This window comes from Crotalus tigris, unplaced genomic scaffold (genome assembly GCF_016545835.1).
Source record: "Crotalus tigris isolate CLP2741 ecotype Arizona unplaced genomic scaffold, ASM1654583v1 scf7180000018733.473104, whole genome shotgun sequence".
NCBI classification, from domain to species: Eukaryota; Metazoa; Chordata; class Lepidosauria; order Squamata; family Viperidae; genus Crotalus; species Crotalus tigris.
In genome coordinates, this window is record NW_024097173.1 from 384042 (window position 1) to 404046 (window position 20005).

The following is a 20005-nucleotide window of genomic DNA, read 5'->3' on the forward strand; positions in this document are numbered from 1 at the left end:
GAAAGCACCAGCCTGAAGATGACGAATGGGACTTCGTCGAAACGTCGCCAAGACACTTCCAATTTTACGCGGGAGAAAACCCGAACAACCAAAGACCTACATAGATAGATAGACAGACAGACAGACAGACAGACAGACAGACAGACAGACAGACAGACAGACACTGAAGACAGACAGAAGCCTACAGTTTCTATTGACACGAGAACTGGCTAATACACCTTTCTTCACATATCCTATGTCCCATCTGATAAGATCCCACTGAGTCAGCAATTGGAAAAAATTACAAAGAAGAAAGAAACATTGATGTGATTAGCTAAATGGGGGCTTTTATTTGAGATTCCATCTTGCTTGGGGAGGAACTCCTTATTAGAGAGAAAGGACAGTCAACTTTTTCAAAGCCCGTCTCTGGAGGGTCCGTGACAATTCGCCACGGCCAACTTGTGGTGGGACAATTCGCCATGGGACAAAAGTTTACACTATTATCAAAAAAATGGTGGAATAGAATCATTAAGAAAAGGATGCAAAGGGAAGGACAGAATGAAACGTGAATTGAAAACAAATAATAAAAACAATTTATTTATTTATTTTAAATAATTAAACTGAATTGTTAAATTGTCCCACTGCGAGTTGGCTGTGGTGAGTTGTCCCATTCCGATCTCCGGATGCCCAAGGAAGTGCTTAGAAAGATTTGAGGAATTGAATATTTGTAACTATGCAGGCATGGAAATTTTGGGGCCCATGAGAAGTATACTAAACCAGAGTTACCGGAGCTTTGCCCTCCCAATCAAAGGGTAAATGGAACAAAACAAGACATACTTTTCTTGATCCTCAGAAGTTCGTGGAGGGCTGCTGAAATAATCAACTTCTACGGTGAAGGGAGCAGCTAATTCGGAATGGTTGGTAATGATCAACTGACGCTTTATCACACTCTTCAAGGCCACCTCACAGCCAAATCTGAGTTTTAGATTTTCTGAATCCGTTAAGTTTTGTTCCTCATCACTGCAGAAGAGCAGAATAAGAGCAGAAATTAACAACAATACTTCCTTTTAGAGATGACTGCCCAGAAAAAGGGCAATTAAGATCAGTGGTGGGATTCAGCCAATTCGCACCACTTCAGCAGAACCGATAGCTAACTTTTTGTTGCCCAGGCCCAGAATGGACTTCCGGAAGCAGCATCCACACAGAGAACTGGTTGTTCCCATATTTGAATCCCACCGATTAAGATGCCAGGCCACAAAGGACAATGAGAGATTTCTTTACAGGCAGTCCTCGACTTAGGACTGGTTGCTTAGGGACCATTCAAAGCTACAATGGATGCCCCAGGACACCTGAGACAGAGATTTAAAGTTCCAATCACCAGTAATCACATTTTGGGCGCTTGGCAGCCAGCCTACATTTATGACCATTTGCAATGTTTTATATGGTCACGTGGTCATGATTTATAACATTTTTGTGGAAACAAGCATTTACTTCCTGCTTCCCAGCAAAAATATCCGTCGTTGTTGGGAAATGCCCAGCCAGGCAGAAAGGAGAGCTCAAGCAGGGAAGTAGCCTGGAATCATTGCATAGCCACAAGGAAGAACCTTGGAACCTTATCTATCTATTCCCAAAGGAAGACAAGCCGTCTGGGGAGATTTCTGTATTACGGCAGAATATAGTAAAGTAGTTGGGCAGTGTGGTGACTCAGTGATTAAGATGCTGGGCATATTGGCTAGAAAGCCAGCAACCCAGGTTTGAGATCTGAGCGCCATGCGACGGGGTGAGCTCCTGTCCTCGCTCCACCTCCTGCAAACCTAGTAGTTCAAGAGCATGCAACTGCGAGTAGATAAATAGGTATCACTTGGGTGGGAAGGCAACAGCGCTCCATGACATCATGCTGGCCACGTGACCGCGGAAATGTCTTCGGACAGCGCTGGCTCAACAGCATTGAAATGGAGATGAGCCTAGAGTCAGCCACAACTAACAGAGTAAAATCCATAGGAACTCCTTTTTTTTTTTTAAAGTATTGTTGTTAGCTTGAATTATACCTATGTGGATCTGCTGGCTTGTGTTTGATAACTGTGCACAATGGATTGGCTTAACAACTGCCACGTTCACTTTAGGACCACGGTGATTCATTTAATCATCGCCACAAAAAAGGTTGTAAAATTGGGTGTGGTCAATGTGATGACCCACTGAATAACCAGAATGACTTATAACCATAATTCCAGGCTCAATTACGGTCTTAAGTCAAGGACTACCTGTACTGCTTTAGCAGAAACAGAGTAAAATGTTGTTTTATAGGGCAGCCAATATGATCTCCAAAGAATGATGCAAGTTCACACAAGCTGTGAGCATACTAAGAATATATAAAAAAGCACTCTGCAGGATCAGGCCATGTAACATATTTGGTCTCTCACTCTAGTGATCAAGCAGATGTGATAGGAAGCAAAAATCAAATTAAAATGGTTCTTAGCAAGTGAATGAAGTGGAATTAAAGCAGAAAGGAACCCAAATCATTCATATAAATTACGTTACTCGCTTTTCATTATAAATATATCTCCCTTCTTTACCTGTCAAAGGGAACTGAGTAGGTGACACAGAGCTGTTTTACTTCATCAGACATAGCCAGAAAGAGTGGCTCTGACATATCTTCAATGCTACAGCACAAGATAAGGTCCTTCAGCTTATCCTAAGAAGAAGAACGGCACTTGGTTTCAGCAGAAACAATATTAAATGCAGCACTATTGAGAGAGAGAGAGAAACCTGCTGAATTAGCTCACCAGCTTAACTAGAGAATCCTTGGCCCTTAGGGTCAAGAGTGACATAGTTAACAAAATAACAAGAGTTGGAAGGGACCTTGGAGATCTTCTAGTCCAGTGGTTCTCAAACCTGTGGGTCGGGACCCCATTTGGGGTCGAACGACCATTTCACGGGGGTTGCCAAACAACGCAGTCCGCCATTTTTTCCCCCTTTCCCTTAGCTGTGCTACTCCCTTTTATTCTATTGGCTTTTGAAAGCCAATAGAATAGACTCTCCTGAATAGAGTCTAATTCTATTGGCTTTTAAAAGCCAATAGGAATTGTCCAGGCTGTCTCTGCCCTGCTGAGCCCGCCAAAAGTCCCATTCTGCAAACGGTGCTGCACCCGTTGAGTAGTCCTCGACTTACGACCGGTTGAGTAGTCCTCGACTTACGACCGATTGGGGGTCGCGGCATTAAAAAGATTGAGAACCACTGTTCTAGTCCAACCCCTTACTCGGGCAGGAAACATGCAGAATATGAAGAGCATGTCTCAAAATCTCGCTGAGTTTTTGCACAAACCAAGAGCCCCCCTGCTACTTATCTGTCCCCTTTGAAAATATATTGGAAGTGCAAAAAAAAAACAACCACCCATTTCTCAGAAGACAAGCTGGTAAAATTTGGCATCCCCTTCGCCTTCCCAAGTTTACTGTCTCTCATTTCCATTCACCTGTTTCTTTTACTGGGAAGATGTGTGTCTTTTCAAACAAGGCCTTGGGCTCTTAAGGGTTTGCCATTTTCATTTTCTAAGAACACCCCAGAAAACTACACGGAACTCAGAAGCATTTGTGAGCTGAGGAACCTTCTCTCCCCAATGGGATGGGTCTGCCCCACTTGTGCCAGCAGAGCAGCATGCTGCAGACTCTGTTCGTCAAGAAGAGCCATGGTGGCACGGAGGTTACTGTGCAGTATTGCAGGGCAGACTCTGACAACTGACAGGAGTTTGATCCTGGAGGGGCTCAAGGTTGACTCAGCCTTCCATTTTTCCGAGGTCAGTAAAATGAGGAGCTCGATTGTTGGGAACAATAGGCTGATTCTGTAAACCGCTTAGAAAGGGTTGCAAAGCACTGTGAAGCGGTGTACAAGTCTAAGTGCTATTGCTATCTATCTATCTATCTATCTATCTATCTATCTATCTATCTATCTATCTATCTATCTATCTATCTTTCTATCTATCTATCACCTATCATCTACCTACCTATGGTGTTGAAGCCATAGGAACCTTGGGAGGAAGTGATCATGCAATATTGGAATTCAACATTATGGAAGCACAAGCAATAGAACACAGTCAAACTAGAGTCTTGGACTTCAAGAGAGTTAATTTCAATAAACTTAGAGAGGGTTTGCGAAGGATTCCATGGATGAGAATCCTCCAGGGGAAAACTACTCAAGAGGCTTGGGAAATTTTGAAAAGTGAGATAATAAAGGCCCAGTCTAGTACAATACCAACAAACAGGAAAAATAACAGCTCTCAAAAGAAACCAGCATGGCTGCATAGAGAACTCTTTGATCAATTGCAAGATAAAAAGGACAAGTATAGAAAGTGGAAAGAGGGACACATAACTAAGTCAGAATATCAGCAAATAGCCCGAGCCTGCAAAGACGAAGTGAGGAAAGCTAAGGCTCAAAATGAACTAAGGCTTGCAACCAAAGTCAAAAATAACAAAAAAAGCTTCTTTCAACATGTAAAGAACAAGAAAAAAGTGAAGGAAACGATTCGTCCATTAGTGGGTGAAAGTGGTAAGAAGGTGACAAGCAACAGGGAGAAAACAGAACTATTTAACTCGTTTTTTGCATCTGTCTTTACACAAAGGGAAAAAACAGACCAACCTATCGAAAATAGTGCCATAAAAAACAGAATAGAAATACAAGTTAAGATAGGCAAGAAAATGGTAAGTGAACACCTGTCCAGCCTAGACGAGTTCAAATCACCAGGACCAGATGGGTTCTCAAGGAACTGGCAGATGTGATCTCAGAACCACTGAACTATATTTTTCAAAGATCCTGGAGCACAGGGGAACTACCAGAGGACTGGAAAAGAGCTGATGTAATTCCCATCTTCAAAAAAGGGGGGGAAAAGGACCCAGGAAATTACAGATCTATCAGCCTGACCTCAATACCTGGGAAGATTCTGGAAAAGATAATCAAACAACGAATCAGCGAACACCTACAGGCAAACAAAGTCATTACTAAAAGCCAACACGGGTTCGTCAAAAACAGATTATGCCAGACAAATCTTATTGCATTCTTTGATCAAGTGACAAAATTAGTGGACCAGAGGAATGTTGTGCATATAATTTACTTAGACTTCAGTAAGGCATTTGACAAAGTAGACCACAACCTACTACTAGATAAGATAGAACAATACAGGTTAGACAGCATCACCACCAGATGGATCTGTAGCTGGCTGACCGGCCATACTTAGCGTGTGGTCCTCAATGGAACCGCATCTACATGGAGGGAAGTGTGTAGTGGGGTGCCCCAAGGCTGTGTTCTGGGCCCAGTGCTCTTCAACATCTTCATCAATGATCTGAACGAGGGGATAGATGGGGAACTCATCAAATTTGCAGACGACACCAAGCTGGCAGGAATAGCCAACACTCCAGAAGACAGGCTTAGGATACAGGAGGATCTGGACAGACTTGAACACTGGACGCTATCTAACAAAATGAAATTCAAGGGTGAAAAAAGCAAGGTTCTACATTTAGGCAAGAAAAACCAAATGTACAGGTATAGTATAGGGGGTACCTTGCTCAATAGAAGCAACTGTGAGAGGGACCTCGGAGTCCTAGTGGATAATCACCTAAATATGAGCCAGCAGTGTGCTACAGCTGCCAAAAAGGCCAACACAGTGCTGGGCTGCATTAACAGAGGGATAGAATCAAGATCACGTGAAGTATTAATACCACCCTACAATGCCTTGGTAAGGCCACACTTGGAATACTGCATCCAGTTTTGGTCACCACGATGTAAAAAAGATGTTGAGACTCTAGAAAGAGTACAGAGAAGAGCAACAAAGATGATTAGGGGACTGGAGGCTAAAACATATAAGGAACGGTTGCTAGAATTGGGTATATCTAGTTTAACGAAGAGAAGGACAAGGGGGGACATGATAGCAGTATTCCAATATCTCAGGGGCTGCCATAAAGAAGAGGGAGTCAATCTCTTCTCCAAAGCACCTGAAGGCAGGACAAGAAGCAACGGGTGGAAACTAATCAAGGAGAGAAGCAACCTAGAACTAAGGAGAAACTTCCTGACAGTGAGAACAATTAACCAGTGGAACAACCTGCCTCCAGAAGCGGTGAATGCTCCAACACTGGAAGTTTTTAAGAAGCCATTTGTCCGAAATGGTATAGGGTTTCCTGCCCGAACAGGGGGTTGGACTAGATGACCTCCAAGGTCCCTTCCAACTTTATCATCATCATCATCACCTATCTACCTACCTACCTACCTACCTACCTATCATTTACCTACCTACCTAACTACCTACCTACCTACCTACCTATCATTTACCTACCTACCTACCTACCTATCATTTACCTACCTATCTACCTACCTACCTACCTACCCACCTACCTATCATTTACCTACCTACCTACCTACCTACCTACCCACCTACCTATCTACCTACCTATCTACCTACCTACCTACCTACCTATCATTTACCTACCTACCTAACTACCTACCTACCTACCTACCTATCATTTACCTACCTACCTACCTACCTACCTACCTACCCACCTACCTATCATTTACCTACCTACCTACCTACCTACCTACCTACCCACCTACCTATCTACCTACCTATCTACCTACCTACCTACCTATCATTTACCTACCTACCTAACTACCTACCTACCTACCTACCTATCATTTACCTACCTACCTACCTACCTATCATTTACCTACCTACCTACCTAACTACCTACCTACCTACCTATCATTTACCTACCTACCTACCTACCTACCTACCCACCTACCTATCTACCTACCTATCTACCTACCTACCTAACTACCTACCTACCTACCTACCTATCATTTACCTACCTACCTACCTACCTACCTACCTATCTACCTACCTATCTACCTACCTATCTACCTACCTACTTATCTACCTACCTACCTACCTACCTACATTTACCTACCTACCTACCTACCTACCTACCTACATTTACCTACCTATCTACCTACCTACCTAACTACCTACCTACCTACCTACCTATCATTTACCTACCTACCTACCTACCTACCTACCCACCTACCTATCATTTACCTACCTACCTACCTACCTACCTACCCACCTACCTATCTACCTACCTATCTACCTACCTACCTACCTACCTACCTCATTTACCTACCTACCTAACTACCTACCTACCTACCTACCTATCATTTACCTACCTACCTACCTACCTATCCCTACCTACTACCTACCTACCTACCTACCCACCTACCTATCATTTACCTACCTACCTACCTACCTACCTACCCACCTACCTATCTACCTACCTATCTACCTACCTACCTACCTACCTATCATTTACCTACCTACCTAACTACCTACCTACCTACCTACCTATCATTTACCTACCTACCTACCTACCTATCATTTACCTACCTACCTACCTACCTACCTACCTACCTACCTATCATTTACCTACCTACCTACCTACCTACCTACCCACCTACCTATCTACCTACCTATCTACCTACCTACCTAACTACCTACCTACCTACCTACCTATCATTTACCTACCTACCTACCTACCTACCTACCTACCTACCTATCTACCTACCTATCTACCTACCTATCTACCTACCTACTTATCTACCTACCTACCTACCTACCTATCATTTACCTACCTACCTACCTACCTACCTACCTACCTACCTACCTACCTATCATTTACCTACCTATCTACCTACCTACCTACCTACCTACCTACCTACCTACCTATCATTTACCTACCTACCTACCTACCTACCTACCTATCTACCTACCTATCTACCTACCTATCTACCTACCTACTTATCTACCTACCTACCTACCTACCTACCTACCTACCTATCATTTACCTACCTACCTACCTATCTACCTACCTACTTATCTACCTACCTACCTACCTACCTACCTACCTACCTATCATTTACCTACCTACCTACCTAGCTATCAGAATGAATTTGAATGAGGGCCCTGATTGTTGCAGGCAATAGGCTGACTCCGTAGACTATTGAGAGAGGTCTGTAAAAGCACTGTGAAGCAGTATAAAAGTCTAAGTACTATTGCTATCAAAGAATTCTGCCTGGTGGAGTCCAAGAGAAGAGCCTTCTCTGCTATAACTCCCAAATTCTGGAACCTCGTGCCCCTCAAGGTAACATTTGCCCCCAATCTACTGGCCTTTTGGGAGGGTCTCAAAACCTGGCTCTGCTGATTGGCCTAGTGGGGGTCCCAATAAAGGTGATCCATAGATGATTAGTGGGTTAAAAAGACCTCACTTCCACCGTTGCATACTGGTTCCCATTGTAGCTAACTTTTTTCTTAATTTTAATGTTAATATTTAAATGATTTACAGGTAGTCCTCAACTTACAACCGCTCATTTAGTGACCCTTCAAAGTTACATCATCACTGCAAAAAGTGACTTGTGGTCATTTTTCATACTTATGACCGTTGCAGCATCCCCATGGCCATGTGATTTACAGTCAGATGCTTGACAACTGGTTCATATTTAGGACAGTGGCAGTGTCCCAGCGGTTATGTGATCCCCCTTTGCAACCTTCTGACAAGCAAAGTCAATGGGGGAAACCAGATTCACTTAACAAATGTGGCAAGAAAAGTCGTAAAATGGGGCAAAACTCAGTTAACAAACATCTCACTTAGCAACATAAATTTTGGGCTCAATTATGGTCGTAAGTTGAGGACTACCTGTTAAAGTCTAATCTGTAAGTCAATATGTTTCCATTACTTTTTAAAAACTGTAATCAACAGTATCCTGAAAAATGCAAAATAAACTTGGGGGCAGGACCCAGAGTTTATCTAGCTTAGCAGAGTCTTCCCTGTTTCTAGATAGAGTAGATCTTCCCATGCCAACAGACTACTCACTCACAAGTCATGATTTCAACCGCAATCTCTCATCATCTTTGTTAGCTATAACATGATGAAGGGAACCATTTTAGAAGCAGTTTTGCCACAAAGACAGAAGATACTTACTAATGTATTTCTGAGAGCCAGTTTGATAATAGTGCTTAAGACTGGAAAACAAGAGACCCCGAGTTCTAGTCATGCCATGGCGTGACTGTGGGCCAGTCCCTCTTAGCCCAACTCACTTCACAAGTTGTTGTGGGGAAAATAGGAGGAGAGAAGTGTGCTGGATATCCTTGCTGCCTTGAGTTATACGTAAATAATAAAAGTAGGATGCAAACAACTAACTAAATAATCTTTTCTCCAACCTCCCACCTTATCTACAACATTCTATCAACCCCTGTAAAATAAAATACGAGAATTTAAACAGAATAATAAAATACAAAAGGAAGTTTAGAAACACAGGCAGCTGCAGCATATCCAGCCAGTGTGAAAGAGAAGTGGGCTGGCTGGAAAAGACTGAAACAGCAACCGTGAAGCACCTCTGCATGTCAAGAGGCAATTATTTCCAAGCAAATTAACCTTCTTATTATACGTCATCACCACACGAAATTCCTTCTTCTCATTGGGGCCCAAAACTCCATTTTCTGGGGAGACGCTCAGCAGACACGAAGACCCCTGGCTTCCAAGCAGCTGTCGAGACAATCAGGATGGCAGATCATGTAACAGTAGGCCAAGGAGGGATCCAGATTGGCTGTGAACACCACAACCCACCCACTTACCTCTCCCCATTTAAAGGGTGTGGGGAGCAACGTCTGGTTGAAAAGGTGGACTGTTGCCTCTGCGGGGATCCCAGTGGCAAGTTCGAAGTGTAAGTGACTCGGCAGCAGACACACCTGGGGCACCTGCACCTCCACAGATACAGGGATGTGGCTGGAAAGAGAATTGAGTGCTCAATCATTATCAATGTTGGTCTATCGGCCTCGGCTTGAGGTCCAATGTTCCTGAACCCTGGCCACTTGATGTGTGAACGTCTGCATAGCTAGCTGGGGAATTCTAGGAGTTGAAGTTCTCACATCTTCAAGTGGGCAAATTCTGACCCAGGACAAACTGAGGGCTTTCAGGAAGGGTGACAGGCTGAATATACAGGTAGTCCTCGACTTATGATCACAACTGAGCCCAGAATCTATGCTGCTAAGTGAAAAAATTGTTAAGTGAGTTTTGCCCCAATTTATGACTTTCCCTGCCACATTTTTTTAAGTGAATCACTGCAATTGTTAAATTAGTAACACTGTTGTTAAGTGAGTCCGACTTTCCCCATTGACTTGGCTTGTCAGGTTGCAAAAGGGGATCCCCCGGAACACTGCAAACATTATAAATGTGAACTAGTTGTCAAGCATCCAAATGTAAATCATGTGACCATGGGGATGCTGCAACAGTCGTAAGTGTGAAAAATGGTCATAGATCACTTTTTTTCAGTGCCACTGTAACTTATATATATATAAAATCCTCCTTTCATTATTTTGTTGCTTTCTCTGCCCCTTTTCCCCATCTTTTATCTACGTTTCTCTAAAAGCCTGCTTACCAATTCAGCATTTCGTCTGCTTTCTTTTTCAACCCTCTTTCTTTTATTTCCTGTCTCTTCGGCCTTTTCATTCATTCATTCATTCATTCATTCACCGTTCATCTCCTGGTTCAAGGCAACTCTCAGCTGGATTATTCATGCCCCAAAGATTAGTGACTTTCTAGCTCAGCTGAATTGATTGACCAACTTCTGCTGTGGACCATTTATTTCATTCAGTGGAGAGAATATTCCTAAACATTTAGTGACATCACAGCAGCTCACCAATGAATGTCAAACAAAATGCCCTAACAGGTTAAAATTCTGGCAAGTTGGGAATAAAATAAAGACTAAATAAATAAATAAATAAATTGTTTTGTTCCGGTTTTGCCACTGTTTCACTGTTTTCTATTTTATTTTAATGTTTTTGCTTATAAGCCACCCAGAATTATTTTGGAACCTGGTGGCCTATAAATAAAATAGAACAGATGTATAACACAATTCCCATATCTGATACAATCAGAAGAATACAATATATTGAACAGGGGGTTGGACTAGACTAGAAGACCCTCAAGGTCCTTCAGCTCTATTCTGATTGATTGCATAGTATTTAATATATGGAACTTATTTTATTAACGCACTTTCAACGTGGCAGCTAACTTTGCCTCTACTTTCTCTAGAGTGGCTCAAAGATTTTGATCAGCTGTATTTTCTGGGAAAATTCAATTCCTAGAAATTGGAATGGCTTCTCTTCCTTTTTCCCATCTTTACCTTCCAACTCCGTTTTCCACGTCCATCTCTAGTACAGTTTGGAGATGATGACATGTATATGAAGTAAACGAAAGCGAGACACAGCATTTACCCAGAGGATTCAGTTCCCCACTAGAAGGCTGGATTTTGAAGGGCGAAACCTGCAGAAAGAAAATTTGAGTGCTAATGTAATCCAGAATCCTCCAGGCTGGGTGGGGAATGAATGGGACACACTGTGCAAACAATCCAGAATACAGGTAGTCCTCGACTTACGATCACAATTGAATCCAACATTTCTGTTGCTAAGGGAGACATTTTTAAAGTGAGTTTTGCCGCATTTTACGACTTTTCTTGCCACAGTTAATAAGTGAATCACTGCAATTTGTTAAGTTGGCAACACGGCTGTTATGTGGCTTCCCCCATTGACTGGTCAGAAGGTCACAAAAGGGGATCATAAGACCCCTGGATGCTGCAACTGTCATAAATACGAGTCAGTTGCCAAGTGTCTGAACTTTGATAACGTTGACCATGGGGATGTTGCAAAGATCATAAGTGGTGAAAAACGTCATAAGTCACTTTTTTCAGTATTGTAACTTTGGATATCACTAAATGAATTGTTGTAAGTCGAGGATTACCTATATCAGGTTGAGGAACTTTTGACTAGTCTTCTGCATTACAGAGCTTTCCAACTTAAACCCATGTCCAGCCACAGGATATCCAAATGACACTGGAGAAGGGAAAGGTAGTGGGGACTCTCTTGGCTGTGATCTGGCAACTGATTGGTCAGTGAAACAGACGACAGATTTAGGGAAATGAGCAACATTACCTCCTCGGCCCTTTCTGCTATGCAGGTAAGTCTTTCCTGCATTTTCCATTTTCCTGGCAGCTGACTTAAGTTTTCTATTTCCAAAACACGTGTCACTTTTTCTCCCAGTTTAATCAAACCCATATCGATGGATGTCACGTCAATGGAAAGAAGAGGACCCTGAGGAAAAGTAGGTCAATTACATGTTGAAAGAAATTTATTATTATTATTATTATTATGGATCATCGCACAGTCAGCCAGATGTTCAGACTAGATTTGGCATTTTGTCTACCTATCGAGTCCTTACCCAGGACCTGGGATAGGCAGATGTGGATGTTTGATGGTATTACAGATATCGTCACAGGATGGAAGCAGTTCCTAATAAGGCCACCTTTTGCAATTGACTAATGGCGAATTTGTCAATGCCAATGGTGTTCAAGTGGTGCTCCAATTGTTTTGGGATTGCACCCAAGGAGCCTATCACTATTGGTATTATTATTATTATTATTGTTGACATTTCTTTCTGTCTTCGTGTGAAGTATACGATTTCTCTCAGGGCTGTCTGCAGGGTATGGTCAAAACAAGGCAAGAGGGTTGCCACGATGGCGCAACCAACACTCTGACCGTTTTTTCATGTGTGTAACTGTCATCCTGAAATTTTTGGGAACAAATCTTGAGGACAACTCTGCCCCACAGTTTTACCTTACCCTCCATTTCTTGGCATGCCACAGGACTTTAGGTTTAGATTTAGGTTTAAGACAACGCAATCTACTTTCCAGTTATTGTGAACCAGAAGGGGCACATGGTTTCTACATTCTGCTTTGATCTAAAAGGTTCTAAGCTAAATACATAAAGAGCAAAAAGTAATACAGTACCAACGCAGGTAAAGATAAAAATAAACATAAATTCTAAAAATGCAATTCCAGTGCAAATATCCTAAAACAGATTGATTATGTACTAGTATCAAGTTGCTGTCTTTTTCCAGTCCTCAGGTACTTCCCTGGTGCTCCAGGATCTTTTGAAAAATATGATACAATGGTTCTGAGATGACATCTGCCAACTCCTTCAGAACTCTGGGATGTATTCCATCAGGTCCTGGTGATTTATATTCGTCAAGGTCAGATAGGTGTTCTCTGATTATTTTCTTGCTTATTTTAATTTTTATTTCTAGTCTGTCTTTTATAATTAGGTTTTAGGCAGGTTGGTCTGTAGTTTCTTTTTGCATAAAGATCGATGCAAAGAACTGCCTGTTATTTCTTTGTCATCATTTCCCATTAGTGGACCGATTGTCTCATTGATTTTTTTTCTTTGTTGTTGTTGTTAGTTGCGAAGTCGTGTCCGACACAGCGCGACTCCATGGACAACGTTCCTCCAGGTCTTCCTGTCCTCTACCATCTTCTGGAGTCCATTTAAGCTCAGGCCTACTGCTTCAGTGACTCCATCCAGCCACCTCCCCTGTCGTCCCCTTCTTCTATTGCCCTCCATCTTTCCCAGCATCAGGCTCTTCTCCAGTGAGTCCTTCCTTCTCATTTGGTGGCCAAAGTACTTGAGTTTCAACTTCAGGATCTGGCCTTCTAAAGAGCAATCAGGGCTGATCTCCTCCAGGACTGACCGGTTTGATCGCCTTGCAGTCCAGGGGACTCGCAAGAGTCTTCTCCAGCACCATAGTTCAAAGGCCTCCATTCTTTGGCACTCAGCCTTTCTTATGGTCCAACTTTCACAGCCATACATTGCAACTGGGAAAACCATGGCCTGGACTATACGCACTTTTGTTGGCAGGGTGATGTCTCTGCTTTTTAGTATGCTGTCTAGATTTGCCATAGTTTTCCTCCCCAGGAGCAAGCGTCTTTTAATTTCTTGGTTGCAGTCCCCAGCTGCGGTGATCTTGGAGCCCAGGAAAATAAAATCTGTCACTACCTCCATTTCTTTCTTTTTTTCTTATATTTTGAAATAAACTTTTTAAATTATCTTTGGTATTTTGTTGCAAGTCTTACCTCATTCTGAGCCTTCGCTTTCCTGAATTCATCTTTTCAGGTTTGGGCTATATGTTGGTATTTTGCTTTAGTTATAGGGTTATCAACTCTTGTTCCTAAACACTATCCACTAACATCAAACCAATCATCCATCAGGACCATAAATAGTCAATCTCTGAAGCCTTCTGAAATAGCCAGACATTAACAAGGTTGAAGGATACAAGAATGACAGCCTCTCAGTTCCCCTCATTTTTTTTCTCGATATCAGCACAATAATAAGACATTTCATATATTTAAATCTGGTATCCTTACAAATGTATAAATAATCCATTCCCGCTGGCCTGAAAATGCATGATGACAACTCTCAGAATTTCTAGTCAAGATAACCATTGGGATAACGCCGTGAAAATTCACCTGAGGCGAAACCTGGGGTAGACATTCCTACCTTAAAGTCAGCCTCAACGTACAAAGCGACAGACTCCTCTGAGTGAGTGATTTCACACTGTAGCTTGTGACAGGAACGGCCCGGTTTCCCTCCTGTGATCACAAACTCAAACTCACGACTTCCGCCTGCATCTAGAAAAGACAAATCTGTTACTCTTATCTGCAAAAAAAAAAAAAAAAAAAGATGGATTTTTATAAAAGCCAACAATTTTTCACAAACTAAAATCAATACCCCACGACGCCCCTTGAATATTTAACAGAAAATAACAGAATAACAAGAGTTGGAAGAGACCTTGGAGGTCATCTAGTTCAGGGCTTTTCAACCAGTGGTACGGGTACCACCTGTGGTACATTGGCACCTGGCAGGTGATACGCGACCATCCTAGAAAAGTGATAGCGGGGGAGGGGAATGAGCTGAACCGGTGGCAGCACCGCACAAGCCTGAGCGAGAGATGGCTGGAACTGCAGGGCTGTCAGGGCTCAGCGGAAGCACCAGGATCAGTGCCGCTTTCCAGCTGATCGGCGCTTCTTCGGGGCTGTCAGGGCTCAGCGGAAGCACCAGGATCAGCGCCAGGCTCCAACTGGAGCTAGGTGCTGATCCTGAAGCTTCTGCTGAGCCCTGAAGAAGCACCAATCAGCTGGAAAGCAGCACTGATCCTGGGGCTTCTGCTGAGCCCAGAAGAAGCGCCAATCAGCTGGAATGTTGCAGCATCTCCAGAGTCTTATGATTTACATTCAGATGCTTGGCAACTGATTCATATTTATGACGGTCACAGTGTCCCAGGGTCATATGAAGTGACCAAAACCTGCTGCCACCACCTAGCAGATGGGGGGGGGATAAAAACCAAACACCCCCCCACCCCACCCCCACTGCCAATCCTCAACAGAAATGCTCACAACAATGAAAACCTCGGACAGGAGGCACTGCTGGGCGGGCAGGTGTCTTACTTGGCTGTGGCTTGGGGGGCACTCTTTTCAGTGCCATTATAACTTCGAACAGTTACTAAGCAAACTGTTGTAAGTCGAGGACTACTTGTACTTTATCACTTTTTTCCTTTTTTGGTCATCACGTTTTTGACACCTTACTAGGTGACTGGTGGTACTCAGATATTGCCATATCCTAAAAGTAGTACAATGGGTGAAAAGGTTGAAAAGCCCTGATCTAGTTCCCCCCCCACTGCCACCCCCCCTCCTGCTCAGGCAGAAAACCTTATACCCTTCTAGAGAAATGATTGTTCAAGCTCTTCTTAAAAACCTCCAGTTCTGGAAGCAGGTTGTTCCACTGATTAATTGTTACTAACTGTCAGGAAGTTTCTCCTTAGTTCTAGGTTGCTTCTCTCCTTGATTAGTTTCCACCCGTTGCTTCTTGTCCTGTCTTCGGACGCTTTGGAGAATAGGTTGAACCGCCCCCCTTCTTTGGGGCACTCCTTCAAAACACTGCTACTATATCACCCCTGGCCCTTCTTTTCTTTAAAGTAAACATACCCAATTCCTACAACCATTCTTCATATATTTTATCCTTCAGGCCCTAGTCAACTTTGCTGCTCTTCTCTGTACTTTTTCTAGAGCCAACATCTTTTTTATATCATGGCGACCAAAACTGGATGCAGTATTCCAAATGTGATCTTTCCAAGTTTCCTTATTTTAACTTTTTTACAGCCAACAATAAAAAGATATTTTACCTATCATTCCAAATGAAGGTTCAACTTCCACTATGTCGCAGTCAAAGATTTTCCCCCATCCAAATGTGATGGCAGAGTTACTATTGTTAAGCATCTACAATTCCAGAAACGAAGGAGCAATTAGTCCCCTCATACAGGATAAAAGTCTTCGTTTTCACTTAATTGAAACACAAGTAGTACTTGAGTTTAGGACCAGAATTTCCATTGCTAAGCAGGACGGTTGTTAAGTGAGTCACTTTTTATCACCTTTGTTGCCATGGTTGTTAAATGAATAACTGCAGCTGTTAAGAGAATCATGCAGTCATTAAATGAATCCAGCTTTCCCCATTGAGTCTACTTTTCAGAAGCTGGCTCGAAAAGTTGTAAAAGGGGATCACATGCAACCGTCGTAAATACATATTGTTGCCAAGCAACCAAATTTTGATCACATGACCATGTGGATGTTACGGTGTTGGTAAGTACAAGGGCCAAGAATAAGTGCATTTGTTGAAAGCCATTATAACTTCAAACAGTCGCTAAATCAAAGGTTGTAAGTCGAGGACTACCTGTATGTAAAACATATTTTCCAGCAGCCCTAACAACAAATAAATATTTTGTACAAGCTGTTGTGGTCTACATTCCACTATATTAGATATGGAGTACAGGCAGTCCTTGACTTACGACTACAACTGAGCCAAAATTTATGTTGTTAAGTGAGACATTTGTTAAAAGTGAGTTTTGCCTCATTGTACAATCTTTCTTGCCACGGTTGTTAAGGGAATCACTGCACTGGTTAAGTTAGTCACATGGTTGCTAAGTGAATCTGGCTTCCCTATTGACTTTGCTTGCCAGAAGGTCGCAAAAGGGGATCATGTGACCCCTGGGGCACTGCGACCGTCGTAAATATGAACCAGCTGCCAAGCATCTAAATTTTGATAACTTGACCCTGGGGATGCTGCCAAGGTTATAAGTGTAAAAAACAGTCATAAGTCACATTTTTCAGTGCTGTTGTAACTTTGAACAGTCACTAAACAAACTGTTGTAAGTCGAGGACTACCTGTATCACCCTGAGGTAAGCTTACAGAGATGACAGGGATTGGAAAGAGAAGTGCTCTCAGTTAAAGGAGAGATCAGGAAGATGTGAACGAAGAAGAAATAAACAGCAATAAATTGCTTATAGAGAACAATAACTATTCAAAAAGCCATTCCTTTCATGTGATAAAAGACAGGGGTCTCCAACCTTTCTGGGTTGGCGGTCTGGAGGGAGAGGGAGGGTCAGGTGCCCTACACATGCATGCAGAAATGCAAATGTGGCCACATGTGCCTGCGCACATACAGGCTGCGAACATGCGCACCATGCAAACGGGGACGCGAGCATGTGTACGAGGCTCTCAGCGATGCCGGTGCCTGTGTGAGGCTTGTGGTGCCACGGCAATGTGAGGATCACACACACCCATGAGGCCTGCAGTGATGCCGCCACTGGCACGAGGATCATGCCGATGCCCTGTGCAAGGCAGCCTGCCTGCCGCTTGTGGCACTGCCACAGCCCACGCAAGCTTTGTGGCAACGCCACCATCCACACAATACTAGTGGCACTGCTGCCACCTGCACAACACTCATGGCAATGGTAGCATGAGGGTGAGCACACGCACATGCGCATGTGCACTGCCTAGCTACTCATGCAGCCTGGTGGCCAAAAGGCCAAGGCCGTAGTGGGCTGCAGCCCATAGCTTGGGGACTTCTGATATAAGCAATTGTCTGGTGTTAAGAAATCAGGACTCGGGATAGAATTCAAAAGCATTATGAGTTCATTCCATTCTATCTGTGCCCAAGCATCTAATCTCTAATGGTCAGGGCAAATTGGCACTAGATAAGAGTCAACCTTATTCTGAAGCAGTCAGGAATTAGGATTTTTTCAGACTCATGAGGGAACACAGACTGATGATGCATTTGGCTCTACCCTCCAGCTCAGCCTGGGCATCACCTATAATCAATCTTGCAACCAAGAAATCTTCGTGTCAAACTAAGATTAGATCTCTATAACTTTAATCTGATAACATGAATTAAATTTAATTGATGCAGGATTATAATGTAAATGAGAAGTACAGAAGAGGGGGAAAAAAAGCAAACTCGGGCAATCGTCAAATTATCTGTCAGGCATAAAGGTTCCAAATATTTTTTCCTCAACTTACAACAGTTTGTTTAGTGACCATTCAAAGTTACAACAGCACTGACAAAAGTGACTTAGGATCACTTTTCTCACTTTTCACACTTACGACCATGATCAAAATTCAGATGCTTGGCAAATGACTCATATTTATGACGGTCGCGGTGCCCTGGGGTTATGGGATCACTTTTTGAGACCTTCTGCCAAGCAAAGTCAATGGGGAAGCCAGAATCACTTAACAACCATGTCACTAAATTAACAACTGCAGCATTTTACTTAACAAATGTGGCAGAAAGGCCATAAAACGGGACAAAATTCACTCAACAAATGTCCCACTTAGCAACAGAAAAGTTGGGCTCCATTGTGGTCGTAAGCCGTGGACTATCTGTACTTCTTATATAGAGGTAGCATTCTTTTACAGATGAAGTGACACACTCAATCCCCAAACTGAGCATGGAGGCAGAAGAAAATTTACCTCAAATGTTCTCCTAATATTCACACCAATGTAGTTTTCTCCTGGGATGATCATAGCCGAAGGATTTAACAAGATCTGAAATGGTTCCGTGGAGCCTTTGCAGTCAATTTCTAAGACAATCACATTTTCCTTTCTCCGTTCTCCATTTTCATAATACCCTGAATTGTGAACACTGCATAAAAGAATAAGCTTAAAATGGCTCTTGGCAAGATATCCCAGCATCACAGGGCAAATTTTGGACTTGCACAATGGTAGTTTCACAGAGGTACTAACAACCTTTTAAAAAGATACACCCCAAATAAGATCTTTCTCGGTTTGTTTTTATTGCTATCATGTACCAAAATGGAAAGAGGAAGGAAAATAAGAAGACTTTCATAGAAACACAAAGCTGTGCCTATGTACCCAAACAAAAATAAACAAGAAACAAGCAAAATATGTAAAAATGTATTACAGCAGATATACGAAAGGTATAAAAAATATAAAAATATTTAAATATTTAATATTTAAAGCTATAAAAAAAGATATACAAAAATTGCCCACAGAGAATTTTGCTGCTCACTTTTCCCACTGTACTGACAGAGAGCCCCTTCAAAGGTCTATGAAGATTCTCAGTCATCCGGATCATAGTTGGATCGAAAGTGGTTGTTGTTTTTCAAAAATAAAAACCGTTTTTGACATAAGCGGTTCAAAAGCTAAGGACAAACACATCTGTTTCTTTGTTTCTTTGACTTTTATCCCACTTTTATTACTTTACATATAACTCAAGGCAGCAAACCTATGCAACACACCTTCTTCCTCCTATTTTCCTCACAACAACCCTGTGAGGTGGGTTGGGCTGACAGAAAGAGACTGGCTCAGTCACCCAACTGGTTTTCATGCCTGAGGAGGGACTAGTGTACACCATCTCCTAGTGCAGGGCTAGGCCACCTTGGCTCTTTTATGACTCGTGGACTTCAACTCCCAGAATTCCTGAGCCAGCCATGCTGAGGAGAAATGGAGAGGTTTCCATGCTTGAGCCATGCTGGCTCAGGAATTCTAGGAGTTGAAGTCCACGAGTCATGAGGGGGCCATAGTTCCCCCATGCTGGCTCAGGAATTCTGGGAGTTGAAGTCCACGAGTCATAAAAGAACCAAGGTTGCCTACCCGTTTAGTGGTTGGCCCAAAGACATCCAGTCAGTTTTCATGTCTATGACACAACTAGAAGTCACTACTTCCTGGTTTCTAGGCCACACTTTAAGCCACGCTGGCTGAGGAATTCTGGGAGTTGAAGTCCACGAGTCATAAAAGGGCCGAGTTTGAAGACCCCTGCT

General features: G+C 42.7%; 1 protein-coding gene across 6 annotated transcripts in view; it reads right to left on the reverse strand.

The window, feature by feature from the left end:
- DLEC1 (DLEC1 cilia and flagella associated protein) overlaps window positions 1-20005 on the reverse strand; it is a 101857-nt gene that overhangs the window by 44404 nt on the left and 37448 nt on the right. For all 6 annotated transcript variants that reach the window (XR_005558192.1, XM_039355694.1, XM_039355693.1 and 3 more), the window contains 9 exons: window positions 18696-18867; window positions 16075-16168; window positions 14394-14524; window positions 11997-12155; window positions 11192-11331; window positions 9642-9792; window positions 9442-9552; window positions 2553-2671; window positions 817-999 (listed from right to left, as the gene is read on the reverse strand). Coding sequence is in view for 5 of the 6 variants with exons in the window: in XM_039355694.1 (XP_039211628.1) it covers window positions 817-999; window positions 2553-2671; window positions 9442-9552; window positions 9642-9792; window positions 11192-11331; window positions 11997-12155; window positions 14394-14524; window positions 16075-16168; window positions 18696-18867 (1260 nt within the window). In the remaining variant the exon portion in view is untranslated. The remainder of the gene's footprint in view (window positions 1-816; window positions 1000-2552; window positions 2672-9441; window positions 9553-9641; window positions 9793-11191; window positions 11332-11996; window positions 12156-14393; window positions 14525-16074; window positions 16169-18695; window positions 18868-20005) is intronic.